The sequence below is a fragment of the Carettochelys insculpta genome, chromosome 30 (genome assembly GCF_033958435.1).
Source record: "Carettochelys insculpta isolate YL-2023 chromosome 30, ASM3395843v1, whole genome shotgun sequence".
Classification (NCBI taxonomy): domain Eukaryota; kingdom Metazoa; phylum Chordata; order Testudines; family Carettochelyidae; genus Carettochelys; species Carettochelys insculpta.
In genome coordinates, this window is record NC_134166.1 from 11664150 (window position 1) to 11678840 (window position 14691).

Here is a 14691-nt window from a genome sequence, read left to right on the forward strand (position 1 = left end):
GTTCTGGAAGAACTGTAACAGGGGCTGCAACTTGGCGCACTCAAGGTAGGCAAGGGCCAGGTGTCGGGGGTGGGGGTCAACCACGCCAGGCACATGCCCATGCTCCCAGCTCCATGAAAGAGCTGTCAGCTGGTGTCCCCAGTGGGCCTGGGGACTAGGTAGAGTAGAGGCTGGCCCACCAGGGTTTCTCACCCTCTCGGGGTGGCAGGTAGTCCCACCGCTTGGTGTGAGGGCAGGACACAGAGCTGGGAGTAAGGCCATGCACTGCGGGAAGTCAAGTGTGGTCAGGTACCAGAAAGAAGGTGCTATGAGGCACCATTTGGGGAAGTAGCCCAGAGCAGGGCTATAGCTAGGGGAGTGAAAGAAAATATACCTGTTGCTGCCACTTTGCTCTGGATTCCAGCACAGCAACCCTAGAGGGCAGACCCAGGTTCCCCCCAATCCTCTCCCCACCACCAAAGAGACACTCCCTGAGAGGGAGGCTAGAACCAACGAGGATTCTCACACTAAACCCATTGACTGGCCGAGGATGAAGTTAGCTCGGCAGGCTGTGCCCCTTGCCTCCCAAAAGGGACAGCAGCTACGTTGAGGGTCACCATGAGCCTCTGGGGCATCCCTTAATTGCCCTGCAGTGCAGGACCCCTGGTGGCAAAGCCAGAGTTCAGCCACACCTTTACCAAATGCAATTGTCCCTTTTGTACACCTGGATCTGAAGTTATGAATACTGACCATGAACCGGGATGGGAATTTTCTGAGTCACTGTAGGGGCTCCCCTGCATGCTTGGCTTAATCTAATTCTTGACCTTCCCCCCACCTCACTCCTCTACTCTCTGATTTGGTCACCTTGATTATCTTTTTCTGATCTGTCCTCCTTGATTACTGTTTTTGGTTCTCTGTGCCTTAAATATTGAGTCTGTTCTGGTCTGGCTATGGTCTGAAGAAGTGGGTCTGTCCCACAAAAGCTCACCTAATAAACTATTTTGCTAGTCTTTAAAGTGCTTCTTGACTGGTTTTTGTTTTGACCATGGATCTGTATCTTAAGTGTGCAATTGAGTGTCACCCACAACTAGCCCTTCAGGTACAACAATAAAAAAGCCAGACAGGACAAATGGCCCATTAGCCCAGACAAGGGACTGCAATTATAGGGCTGCCAACTTTCCCAACCAAACACCATTGTCATAAAAGAAACAGCTTAGTCTGCCTGTGAACAAAGGGTTCCCACCTGGCACAGAATCCATATCAGGAAGGGGAGTGACATCAACAGAGTTCTCTTCTTCCTCCCTCCCAAAAGAGACACTGAAAAATAACCTCACAAATTCTCCCTGGCTTCTCAAAATGCCAGTTAACTAAAGCCATGCCCTTCTTCTAACCCAGGGATCAGGAACTAAAAAAGCAAGGAGCCATTTTTTTCAAATGTGGTAAAAAGCTCAATAACTCAAGAGCTGTAACGCATGAGAAGACAAGACAGTCCTTAATAAATAACATCCAGCCAGACTTTGTCACCCCTATTTTAAGAGCAGCACACACACACTCATCCCATAATGCACTGCACCTATGAAAGGGCGAAGTTATCCAGTGTTCCAAGATCACACACCAGTTGCTATTTAGAGCTGGGCTGTTCATTGTTGGGCTTTTGGATAGTCACTGAAATATCAAAAATAATAATTTCTTACTTTGCAACTAGTGTCAGGAGTCACAAAGAAGTCCTTAAAGAGCTGCAGGTTCCAGCCCTTCATTTTCTGCCCCACATCCCGGTTCAACAGTTCTACAATAAATAATGTTTTTCATCTCAAGAGAAGTTTTTGCTTTATCTTGTGAATAACTTAGTCTATAACTATGTGGAATGGCACATTTTGAAATTCTCAACTCAAAATGCTTCAATTGATGCAAACTGAGAAGGAATTCAGTTTTGGTTTGTGAAAATTTTCAGCATTCCCCATTCCAGCCCAACTCAGAATGGAAAAAAAATTGGAAATACTGAAAATTCTCAATGGGGACAATCACTCCCCATCCAGCCTTTATTATCAGTGGACCTCAAAGGACTTTGCACAGAAGGTCATTCTTGTTATTGTCATGCTACAGCAGTGGAAATTAAGGCAAAGAAAGTGGGAGTGCTTTATATACCATCACCCAGCAAGCCAGGGTCAGACATGGGAACAAAACCCATGCCTTAGCAATCCCACTAGACCAGCAGTTCCCAACCTTTTGCAGATGGAGACCCATTTTGACAATTCAGGAAGATGTGGTGACCCAAGGCAATTCAAAAACAGGGTGGCAGTGCTATAAGTAGCTGATTTTGTACCTGAGGCAAGAATATAAAATTGCATCTGCTCAGGTTTATATATTTGTAGTAGTTATTTCATAGAAAAGGGGAAAATACATTAATAATAAAACAACAACACTACACTTGCTATAGTTAATCAGAGTTGTGGTGAGGGAAAGATACTCATCTGCAAACTGTTCCCCACAGTTCAAACCCCATACTCAGGGGCAGGGGGAATCATACTCAGGCTGGGAGACACACTCAGACACCAGCCATGGTAACCCTAGCTAGGGCTGGGCAGGGAACAACCCCCACAGCTGGAAGCCAGCTAGGGCAGAGCCCTTGCCAGCAAGTTCCAGCCACAGGAACTGGCTGGGGCATGGGAACCCCAACCTCCCACACAGGCTGGAAGACAGCAGGGAGACAGAGCCCCAACCAGTTCTCAGCCCAGCTCAGGCTTAAGCCTCCCAAGTACCAACTCTCCCCAGATCTACCTCACCTGAGCTGGGTGCTGCTCCTTCTCTGATTCCCTAGCTCTCTGCCCCAGGCCTTTTTCCCCCGTGCAGACAAGCAGGTAGTTCCCTACCCTGCAGTGCTCAAATGGCTCTCAATTTAACTGATTGGTTTAGCTGCCTGATGACAGTTAATCCAATTAAGATGTTGAGTACAACTTCAGGGTGAGTAGCTCCTTAAGAGACACCTGCAGAACCTCCCAGCCCAGCCAGCGACCCTTTTCCAATGTAATCATGTCCCATGTTTGGGTCCCTCAAGCACTAGTCAAAGCTGCACAGGTGTCTTCAGTTAATTAAACAGCCAAGCTGATTTCAGGGGCTTTTTTTAAAAAAGGAGGGGGGAATTAAAAATAGCCTATTAAAAATAACTTTTGCAAAACTGATGGGGTTCCACACCTTTGTTTAAAAAATTACAAACTGAAACTGTAAACAAAATGTGGCCTGTCGTTTTATTTTTTGTTTGTTTTTAATTATCCATTTTAGCTTGCTTTGTGCTTACTCATCTCTGTGTTTGGTCTTCTGCTTGCACGCCTTGGCTACGTCTACACGTGAAGCCTACATCGAAATAGCTTATTTCGATGTTGCGACATTGAAATAGGCTATTTCGATGAATAGCGTCTACACATCCTCCAGGGCCGGCAACGTCGATGTTCAACTTCGACGTTGCTCAGCCCAACATCGAAATAGGCGCAGCGAGGGAACGTCTACACGTCAAAGTAGCACACATCGAAATAGGGATGCCAGGCACAGCTGCAGACAGGGTCAACGGGTGGACTAGCGCTTCCGGGGCAACAGCTAGCCGCTCCCTTAAAGGGCCCCTCCCACATACACTCAGCCTGCACAGCACGTGGTCTGAGGAGCCATAGGCACACAGACCCCGGGTGCCGCAGTCATGGACCCCCAGCAGCAGCAGCAGCAGCAGCAGCATGAGCTAGAGGTCCACCCAGCCCTCCCGGCAGGAGCAGGGCTTGCCCTGGCCCATGCCATGTGGGAGGCAGCTGAGTACCTCCTTGCCCCAGGGGAGGAGATGCCCCCAGGGCAGCAGGGCTCAACCCCTTCCCCTGCAGCACCCTGCTCCACCCCCTGCCTCACACACCGGCGGCTGTGGAGCTACCCCACCAGCACCGACTGGTGGGAGCGGCTGGTGCTTGGGGAGTGGGACGACGACCACTGGCTCAGGAACTTCAGGATGAGCCGGCAGACATTCCTGGAGCTGTGCCAGTGGCTCACCCCCGCACTTAGGCACCGGGACACCGCCATGCGGCGTGCCCTCCCTGTGGAGAAACAGGTTGGCATCGCTGTCTGGAAGCTGGCCACTCCGGACAGCTACCGATCCGTGGGGCAGCAGTTTGGTGTCGGAAAGGCCACCGTCGGGGCTGTCTTCATGGAGGTAAGAGAACCCACAGTGGGAGGGCAGGGCAGGGCAGGGGGGCCAGGGCAGGGCAGGGCAGGGCAGGGCCACGCACACCCTGCTCACCCCTCATTGGTGCTGTCCCATGTGCTTTCTCTGCAGGTCGTGCGTGCCATCAACGCCATGCTCCTGCACAGGCTCGTGAGGCTGGGGGACCCACATGCCACTGTTGCCGCCTTTGCCACCCTGGGCTTCCCCAACTGCTTCGGGGCTCTGGATGGGACTCACATCCCCATCCGCGCCCCGCACCACAGTGGAGGACGATACCTCAATCGGAAGGGCTACCATTCTGTCGTCCTGCAGGCCTTGGTGGACAGCCGGGGACGTTTCCAGGACATTTACGTGGGCTGGCCTGGCAGCACCCACAACGCCCGGGTTTTTCGGAACTCGGGCCTGTGCCGCCGGCTGGAGGCGGGGACCTACATCCCCCAGTGGGAGATCCCTCTGGGGGACACCACCATGCCCTTCTGCGTCATCGCAGATGCGGCATACCCCCTCCGGCCGTGGCTCATGCACCCGTACACGGGCCATCTCTCCGCTAGCCAGGAGCGCTTCAACGAGCGCCTGAACCGTGCGCGCCAGGTGGTGGAGTGCTCATTTGGCCGCCTCAAGGGACGCTGGCGATGTCTCCTGACCTGCCTGGATGCGGGCCTCAACAACATCCCCCAGATTGTGGGTGCCTGCTGCGCCCTGCACAACCTCGTGGAGAGCAAGGGGGAGACCTTTCTGCAGGGCTGGGCCGCGGAGGCCAGCAGGGCACACGTGCAGCCACCTGCTGCCCCCAGTCGGCAGGTGGACCCAGAGGGGACCCGGGTCCGGGAGGCCCTGCGGGCCCACTTCGAACAACAGGCCACGGGGTGAACTCTGCCCAGGCCCCCTACTGCCCACCCCTTCCTCCCCCACACTCCTGCCCCAACGCCCACACCATGGAGCACCCCCCCCCCCGCCCACTTGTCCTGGACAAATGACAGCACAAACTTGTGGCTGAACGTAAACTTTTTTTTTGTCTTTCAGAACCTTTTGTTTTTTGTATGTAAATTAAATAAATATGTGAAACACAAACCAAAAAGTAGGGACAAACGTTCAACAAAAGCAAGATGTGCACAAATAAAAAAATACAACAACAAAGCAAACAAGTGTGCGCCATCAACAAAAAAGAAAACCAGGGAGGAGAACGGGGAGAACTATTTACACGGGGGGGACGGGGCAAACGGGGCCACCAAAAAAAACCAGTCCAACTATATACAACAAGGGGGGGGCCACGTCCCGGGCCCCTCGCCCCTAGAGCCCAGCACTGGGCGTGCCCGGGCGGGAGCCCCGCCGTGCCTGCAGTCTGGTCCGCGGCTGGGTGGGAGCGGGCTGGACCGGAAGGTATCGGTGCCGGCGAGTCTCAGGTGGCTCCAGGGGTCCCTCGGCGCTCTGGCCCTCGCGGGTGGGTGGTGGGGCGACGGCAGACAGCCCGGCGACGGCCGGAGCAGCTGGTGGTGGGGCTGCAGGAGCGGGCACGGCGGGCAATGGCTCGGCCGGCGCGGCATGGGGGGCCAGGTACTCAACCAGCCGGTTAAATGTCTGCATATAGGCCCCCCATGCCTCCTGGCGCCAGGCCAGCGCCCGCTTCTGCAGCTGGAGGTGCTGCTCCAAGACCTCCAGCTGCCGGTGGAGGATGGCCAGCAGCTGGGGGTCCGTCGCCGTCGCCGGTAGTAGGCGCGGGGTCCGCCGTCTTGCCCTCCGCGGGGCCGGTCGTTCCTCAGCCGAGGGGCTGCCCTGGAGCAATGGTCCCGGAGGGCTCTCTGGGACAACTGAGGCCTCGCCGGCGCTCTCTTCTGGTCCTTCGGATGGTGCAGGTGCAGGTGCAGGACACAGGAGAAGAGGGGGGAAAGAAGAATGGAGACAGGCGTTAGTGTGGGCCCCGAGCCGTGGCCTCTGTCCCCCTCGCCCTGTGCTGCAGGTTCCCCATCCCCGTCCCCGGGAGATGCTGCTGTGATGGATGGGGTTCAGGGGTCCCCCTGCCCTGCACCCCGTCCCCTGGTGGGAGCGACTCTCACTTCACCCCGCAGGGTCTGAGAGCAGGAGAGCTTTCTTAGGCCACAGATGGCCAGTTTCTGGCAGGAGTGACAGCACCAGCTGTTGGAAGAGACAGTCCTTCCAACCCGTCGTGGGGAGAAGACCCCAAGGGGGGCCCCTCTGGGATGCAGCTTTCCCCCTCCTCTGGCTGGCTGACTACCAGCTCTCCCTTCCCGTAGCCTCTACCTGTGGCCCCCGCCCTCCCCCCCAATTCCAAGCCAGCTCGGCTCCTCCCTCTTGTTTGTTCAGGGCAGAGGTGTCACCTGCCAGCTGTAGCGCCAGGATCCTCCTTTGCCCCTGGGAGCTCTTCGGCTCTTGTGGCTCATATGTAGCCTGAGTCTCCCTTTGGCACTCCCCCCACTCCATCACATGCTGCTGCTGCGGGGTGTCCCACCCCCTCCGCCCGGGGGCCCCTCGAGGTTCCACTCCTCCGTGGCCCGGGGATGGGGCATGGCACTGTCATGCAGGGTGAGGTGGGGCAGGGGCTGATGGATGCAGTGCTGTGAGGGCCATGGCCCTGGTGTCCCTGGGGCCATGGCCATGTGAGCGTGTGGGGGGCCCTGGACACATCTCTGTTACCCCTGCCCCTCAAGCCCAGGGGTGTCCACCAGAGAGGGGTACCTACCTGTGGGTCCGCTCCCACGGTCCGGAGATCCCCGGGGGTCGGAGGCCCTGCTGCTGCTCCGGGATGGCAGGAGGAGGATCTGCAGGCTGGATTCTGCAGAGGAGGAGCCCCCCTCCTCCTCCTCCTCCTCCTCCTGCCGTGATGTCCCGGGGATGGCCTCCGGGGGGGCCCCCGGGGTGCGGGGCTTACCTCCGGGGCGGACTCCGGCTGCAGGGCCTGCTGGGGCTCATCAGCCGAGGTGTCAAGGGTGGCTGGAGGGGAGGAGGTGTGCCGGGAGCCCAGGATGTCCCTGAGCTCCCTGTAAAAGGGGCAAGTGACGGGGGTGGCCCCAGATCGGCTGGCCGCATCCCGGGCCCGGGCATAACCCTGCCGCAGCTCCTTCACCTTACTCCGAACATGATCCGGAGTGCGGGCAGGGTGACCCCGGGCAGCCAGGCCATCGGCCAGCCGAGCGAACGCATCCGCGTTCCGCCTCTTGCTCCCCATTACCTGGAGCACCTCCTCCTCGCCCCAGAGCCCCAGCAGGTCCTGCAGCTCGGCCTCCGTCCAGGAGGGGCCCCACTGCTGCTTCCCAGACTGGCTGGTCCTCTGGCTCGGCTGGCTGCCCTGGCTCCCCTTGGGGGGGGTCCCCTGGGGGCGCTGGGGGGGCTGCTGGGCAGCCATTGCAGCTGTGTGTGGGGCTGATGGCTGTGCAGGCTGCCCGCGTGTGCAGGCTGCAGCCTGCACGTTGCCTCAGCTTCCTGCAGAGTCAGGGCGGGGGAGGGGACCTTTAATGGGCCGCTCCACGCAGCCACCAGTGAGCTGAGGGGCTGGAGAGAGTGTCTCTCAACCCCCCAGCTGATGGCCGCCATGGAGGACCCGGCAATTTCGACGTTGCGGGACGCGGATTGTCTACACTGTCCCTACTTCGGCGTTGAACGTCGAAGTAGGGCGCTATTCCTATCTCCTCATGGGGTTAGCGACCTTGACGTCTCGCCGCCTAACGTCGAAGTTAACTTCGAAATAGCACCCGACGCGTGTAGCCACGACGGGCGCTATTTCGAAGTTAGTGCCGCTACTTCGAAGTAGCGTGCACGTGTAGACACAGCTCTTATCTCTGTTCATTCAGTCCCCTTTTCTTTGAATTTCTTCTTTGATTTAAATTCTGAATGCTTTTCACTCTTCTTGCTCAGGCTCTTTCAAGTCTGGATTTTTTTTCATGCTGACTCATATTTTGTCATTTTATTCTCAGTCTTTCCCTTCCAATTTGCATTTTTTTTCTTTTTCATACTTATTCTTCTGTCTTCATCATTCTTAACCTTATTCTCCTGTTTCCGAGGTAGCTGTATTATTCTGTTTCAGCAAAAACAAGGAGTCTGGGGCACCTTAAAGGCCAACAATTTTCTTATGGCACAGGCTTTCATGAGTTGCAGCTTGCTCTGGTACACCTCTGGTAGGTGACTAGGCCATGTTGCTTGGAGCAGTACATATAAAAGCTGGGACACTGGGTTTCACTTCCCAGCTGTGATTTATTGGTGGGTGTCTCATGTTCTGTCTTAACCCATTACAAAAAAGCAGTAAAGTAGCACTTTAAAGACTACAAAATAATTTATTAGGTGAGCTTTCGTGGGACAGACCCACTTCTTCAGACCATAGCCAGACCAGAACAGACTCAATATTTAAGGCACAGAGAACCAAAAATATTAATCAAGGTTGACAAATCAGAAAAAAATTATCAAGGTGAGCAAATCAGAGAGTGGAGGGGCCCCGGGGGGAGGGGGAGGTCAAGAATTAGATTAAGCCAAGTATGCTAAAGAGCCCCTATAATGACTCAGAAAATTCACATCCTGGTTCAAACCACGTGTTAATATGTCAAATTTGAATGTAAAAGAGAGTTCAGCAGCCTCTTTTTCCAAAGTAAAGTGAAAATTCTTCTTCAGTAAGACACAAACACTTAAGTCATAAACAGAATGACCCACTCCATTAAAATGTCGGCTGACCAGTTTGTGGATCAGGAGCGTTTTTATGTCTGTTTTGTGCCCATTAACACTTTATCTAAGAGAGTTTGAAGTCTGTCCAATATACAGAGCATCTGGGCATTGTTGGCACATGATGGCATATATGATGTTAGATGAGGAACATGAGAATATGCCCATGATGCTGTGAATAACCTAGTTAGGTCCAGTGATGGTATCCCCAGAATAGATATGTGGACAGAGCTGGCATCAGGCTTTGCTGCGAGGAAAAATGCCAGGACTGGTGTTTCTGCGGTATAGACTGTGGCTGTTGGTGAGAATCCTAGTAAGGTTGGGAGGTTCTCTGTAGGAGAGAACAGGCCTGTCACCTAGGGCCTTCTGAAGTGTGTCATCCTGATTAAGGATAGGTTGTAGGTCTTTAATAATGTGTTGCAGTGATTTGAGTTGGGGGCTGTAGGTAATGACCAGTGGTGTTCTGTTCTTGGCTTTTTTGGGCTTATCTTGGACTAGCTGGTCTCTGGGTATTCACCTGGCCCTGTCAATTCGTTTTTTTATTTCTCCTGGTGGGTAATTCAGGTTTATGAATATTTGGTAAACATCTTGTAGTTTTTGGTCTCTGTCAGTGGGATCAGAGCAAATGTGATTGTACCAAAGGGCTTGACTGTAAACAATGGATCTAGTTATGTGTGCAGGACGGAAGCTAGAAGCGTGTAGGTAAGTATAGCGATCAGTGGGTGTCTGGTAGAGTGTGGTACCGATCACGCCATCCTTGATTTGTACTGTAGTGTCCAGGAAATGTGTTCCTGGCATGGAGTAATCAAGGCATAAATTGATGGTGGGGGTGCAGATAGTTAAAGTATCTTAATCCACAATCTGTTACTTTTAGGCCTTTGCAGAGCAAGTTTCCGAGGGAAAGAATTCATTACGGTCTTCACGCAAAACCATATCAAAACTCTCCGAGCCGACTGCAAGCTGCTCATCACTGGTTACCAGGCCTCCACGACAGTTACCGTGACGGTGAACAAGAGTTCTTTCCAGAGAGTGACACGTGTTGAAGCAGGACAGACAGTGACCGTGCAGATCCCATACACTGTAGAGATGTTTGGGAGCACAATATCTGACAGCACCGTCCTGATACGGGCTGACAGAGACATCTCTGTCCTGTCTGTTAACTCAAAGCCCCACACCATTGACACCACGGTGGTGTACCCCGTTGAGATGCTGGGAACTGTGTATTTTATTATAACTCCACCTGGTGAACACAAAAGTGCCTACAGAGAGTTTGCTGTCCTAGCAGGGCCGGCTCCCACTAGAGTTGATATTTACTTGAGAGGGACTGTAGCGTTCAAAGGATGGGTCTATGCTCCTGGGAGTAAACTCACTGTTGCCCTCGCTCCCTACCAAGCTCTGCAACTACAAAGCAAAGCTGATTTATCCGGTACCAAGATTGAGTCTCGGGAGCACGTGGCCGTCTTGACTGGACACACCTGTGCCCATAAAAACACAGCTTGTGATTATGCTGTCGAACAGCTCCTGCCCGTCTCCAGCTGGGGCAGCACGTACATCGTCCCCCCTCTGTCCTTCCAGACCAGGTTTGACATTGCGTACGTTGTCGCCTCCCAAAACACTCACATTGTGTATCAGTCAGGGCCCACACGAGCTTCCCGCGATGTCTTGGCTGGGGAGGTAGTCACGTTTGAAGTCCGAGTCTCTCACCCACTGTACATCTCTGCTAACGCCGGCATCCAAGTTCTTCTCTTCTTCACCGGTGCTAAGACTAGCAAATCTACATATGACCCATTCCTCATCAATGTCCCACCTGTCACAAGCTACTGCCGGTCCTACCACATCGATGGGATAAAGGCGTTTGAGAACCGTGTGCTGATCATGGTCAAGAGCTCAGAGTCCAGCAGAATCACCTCTGATTGGAAAGCCATAGGAAATGTCCAGTGGAGACAGATTCCTGGGACAGAGTATTCTTGGGGCGAGTACAGCTTAGGCACAAAAATTACTTTCCATTCTGTAGAGCACCCAAGCTCTACATTTGGCCTGCTGAGTTTTGGAGGGAAAGAGCGCAGTGGATATGGCTCAGTGGGCCTTTGTACATGTGGTAAGTAGTTTTTCTGTTTCTATAATTCCCAAACAGTAAGTAATTTTTGTGTGAGTTTAATATCCAGGTAATGCCCCACCTCCCAAGAACTGCGGAGGATACAAGATTATGAGAAATATACACAAAGAGTCTGTACAGAGCTTGAGCTCCAGCTTTGTCTCCTTTGTACACCAGGATGCCTCACACTGCATAGAGACACCTAGTGCCTGAGAAACACACTGCAAACAAAGAAATCATTTCAATTCTTACCAGTACTGTATATGGCATAAGAGTATCTTGTATAACTGTCTGGTGGAATATTTCTAGGTTACCCAACCCCATCCTGCAGCACAGTTCAGTGCAGGAAGAAAGAGAAATGTCAGATTGTAGACGGCCGCCCAGTGTGTGTGGCTGAGTCAGAATCCACCTGCTGGGCTCAGGGAGACCCACATTATCACACCTTTGATGGGCGGAACTTTGACTTCATGGGCACCTGCACCTACACCATTGCCAAGACCTGTGGCTCCGACTCAGCTCTCCCAACATTCAGCGTCAAGGCCAAGAACGACAACAGGGGCAACACACGTGTTTCCTATGTCGGTTACGTGACAGTCGAGGTCTATAATGTCACCGTCTCAGTGGTCAGATACGAGACGGGGTTCGTGAGGGTAAGAGGACAATGTAGTTAAATACCGATATTTTGTTGTCTGCTTAAATTTTAAGGGTAAATTTGGTGATGCCGACATAAAACTGCATTTGCTGGAGGCAGCTGCTGGAAAGTTTTACTATAGACATTCACACTTCAGATTTGAATCGGGACTCCCCTGGGGTTCTATTCCCAGGCTCCTCCCTTCACCTCCGCCAGCGCCCTTCAGTCCTGACCACGCCCCCTGCTACTCCAGGGTGGAGCTCCCCCAGACACACAGCTTTGCTGTCACCCCACAGTCTCCCTTCCCACCCAGTATTCTATCCCCCACGGTCCCCGCATACACACTGCTCTAATGTCGCAGCTCTGGGCAATCTGCCCTCCAGAATTCTGCCCGTGTACCTCTCTACCTCCGTCTTCAGTAGAGAATGACAAGCTGCGAGATGGCTCTTCTTTGGCTGAGATTTCCAAGGATGACCTTGGGATGCAGCGTCATGGAGCGTCGGGGTCCCCAGGCCCTGCAGCCCACCTGCAGTCAGACATGACAGAATAGAAGGTTTATTAGCCATCAGGGACACAGTGTAGAACAGACTTGTCCCCACAGGAAGCAGAGGCAGTCAACACAATCCATCTTGGGGAGAGGGGCCCACAGGGGGCCCTGAGCTGGTGCCTTGCTCTGCCTTCCTCCCTGCTAAGTCAGCTGAGACTCCTCAACTTTACTGCCCACTTCCAGCTCAAACCAGCCCTGTGCCTTCTCCCTCCATTCTCCTGTTTTCCAGGGAAGAGAGGTGTTACCTGGTTGCTGGGGTTACAAATGGCATGGAGGGCCACTGATGACTTGTAAGAGTCACCACACCAAAACCCCTGTCACCATTGTGCACGTGCTGTGCCTAGGGAAACTGAGGCACTCACATGGTGTTACTGCAGGAGAGTAGGAAACACGTGCACCTAGCCAGGGGAATAGAACCCTTGTACACCCCATGTTGTCACAGGCAGCGACATTTGAACTAATGGAATGCATGTGAATAAAGCTAATCCAGCAAATCTCAACCTGGTTTTGTATGGCAGCGATGTGCAGCAGCCTCAGGGCTTGGCCAATGAGTCCCTCATTGTGCCAGATTCCTTGGGGTAATTCATCCAAAACAATGGTGGTTTCCTGGGGTTCATTTCCAGGTGAATGGCCAGCGCTCCCGCCTCCCCATCTCTCTGCTTGAGGGGAAACTGAGGCTGTATCAGAGTGGGGGTTCCGTGGTCATCGAGACCGACTTCTCCCTGAGGGTCTCCTACGACTGGAACAGCTACCTGCTGGTGAAGATCTCCAGCAGCTTCTCAGAGAGCATGTGCGGCCTGTGTGGCAACTACAATGGGAACCCCGGGGACGACTTCGCCACTCCGGCCGGGACGCTGGCTGCCAGCCCCGTGGAGTTCGGGAGGAGCTGGAAGGTAGAGGACGGGGACAGGTTCTGCTGGGACGACTGCCACGGGCAGTGCAAGAGCTGCTCCCCAGAGCTGGTCAGCAGGTACAAGGCTGAGCCCTTCTGCGGCTGGATCACCAAAGGGGCGGACGGCCCCTTCAGCCTGTGCCACTCCACGATCGACCCCAAAATCTACCTGGACAACTGCGTCTACGACCTGTGCATGAACGACGGCCTCAAGGAGATGCTGTGCCGGGCACTCTCGAGCTATGCTGCTGCCTGCCGGAGGGAGGGGGAGGCCGTCTCTGACTGGAGGACTCCCACAGGTTGCTGTGAGTATGCCCGGGGTGACGCAGAGAGGCTGGCTCCTGAGGTAAAGGCAGCAGGTTTTAATAGCAGATTTGAAGTCAGTGTTGAAACAGGAACAAACCCCAGGAGGCCTAAAGAGATTTGCAGAATTGAGGCGCTGGGGTAGTACGGAGGCTGCGTGGTAGGACTGCACAGATAGATGTTTAAATGCCTTTGGATCATCCCAGTGAAAACTGATCTCATCTCATCTCACCAGCTCTCAAAGGCCCCCACTGGCTTCTGTTGAGTAGCGCTGAATTTTTTAATACTTGTACTGTTCATTAGGCTCCCCGAAACTCACAATAATGAGGCAGTTCCTTCCCTGCTGGAGGTCAGCTTGGCTTCTTGGACTTCAGCAGGAGTTCCGGCTTCAGTCTTGCCTGTTGCTGGAAACTTAAAAATGGTCAGTGCAAATAATTAAAGAGCTTGGGAGCTGGAACAAGAATAAAACATTCAGAGCTCCGCCTATGCATAGCTTGGCTAACTGATGACTCAGGCCAGGTCTATGCTGGAAACATTTGCCAGCATAATAATGGAAGTCAGGACTGTAGGTTTTTTAATGATATTTTTATGCAAGTAAACAACCCTGTTATAGGCACAATTATAGAGAAAACACAAGAACATAGGACTGGAAAGTTTATCCTGGGTCATCGCCTCCTGTCCCTACTGTTACAGCTCTCCCAGCCTGCAATCCCAGTCACAGTGGTATCAAAATTCACCTTCAGACTCGTTAGGGTCTTTAGCCAATTGCTCATATTGCAAGTCTCTTCCATGACTCACAGCCGGCTTAGCCTCCATTGTCCTTGTGCCAGCCTTTCATTTTAATACCTCTTCTCCCTCTCTAGTGTTCCTCTCAGTGTGTTTATGGAGGTCAGTCGTATCCCTTTCTTTGCTCCATTAAATAAGCTAAGCTCTTTTAGTCTGTTCTCTCAAGATTGGCTCTCCTTTCACCTGTCACCTGATTGGCCCTTCTCTGTACCTATCCCAGTCTGAACTGAGCTTTCTTGAACCTGGGTGATCACTGCTGGACACAGGACACAGCACAGATCTTTTGCCAGCATAGCTTAATGTACTGGGGGAAATGGCACGAGCTCGATCAGTGTAAGATCACATCTGCTGGTATAAGCAGTATCCCCACTAGGGCAGTTTGCTGCTAGAGCTATACCTGTACACCCTTTCTCGTGGGGACGAGGCATAAGTGGTGGAGGAGAGAACCTTCTCAGAAGATAGGAAGTGAGGGCATGTGTAGGGGAAATGTTCATGGTAGTCCCAGTGGCACCTCTAGCAGCGGTGGAGAAGAGAACTTTCTCAGAAGCCCAGAGGTGAGGATGCGGAATGGGAGGGAGGGTGGGGTTCACAGAGG

At 53.2% G+C, this 14691-nt stretch overlaps 1 protein-coding gene across 1 annotated transcript in view; it reads left to right on the forward strand.

The window, feature by feature from the left end:
* The first annotated feature begins 259 nt into the window (after window positions 1-259).
* Window positions 260-14691, forward strand: part of LOC142004024 (IgGFc-binding protein-like) — a 34468-nt gene continuing 20036 nt past the window's right edge. Inside the window, exons 1-4 of the mRNA XM_074981444.1 lie at window positions 260-288; window positions 9727-10940; window positions 11247-11587; window positions 12739-13312. Of these exons, the coding sequence (XP_074837545.1) occupies window positions 260-288; window positions 9727-10940; window positions 11247-11587; window positions 12739-13312 (2158 nt within the window). The remainder of the gene's footprint in view (window positions 289-9726; window positions 10941-11246; window positions 11588-12738; window positions 13313-14691) is intronic.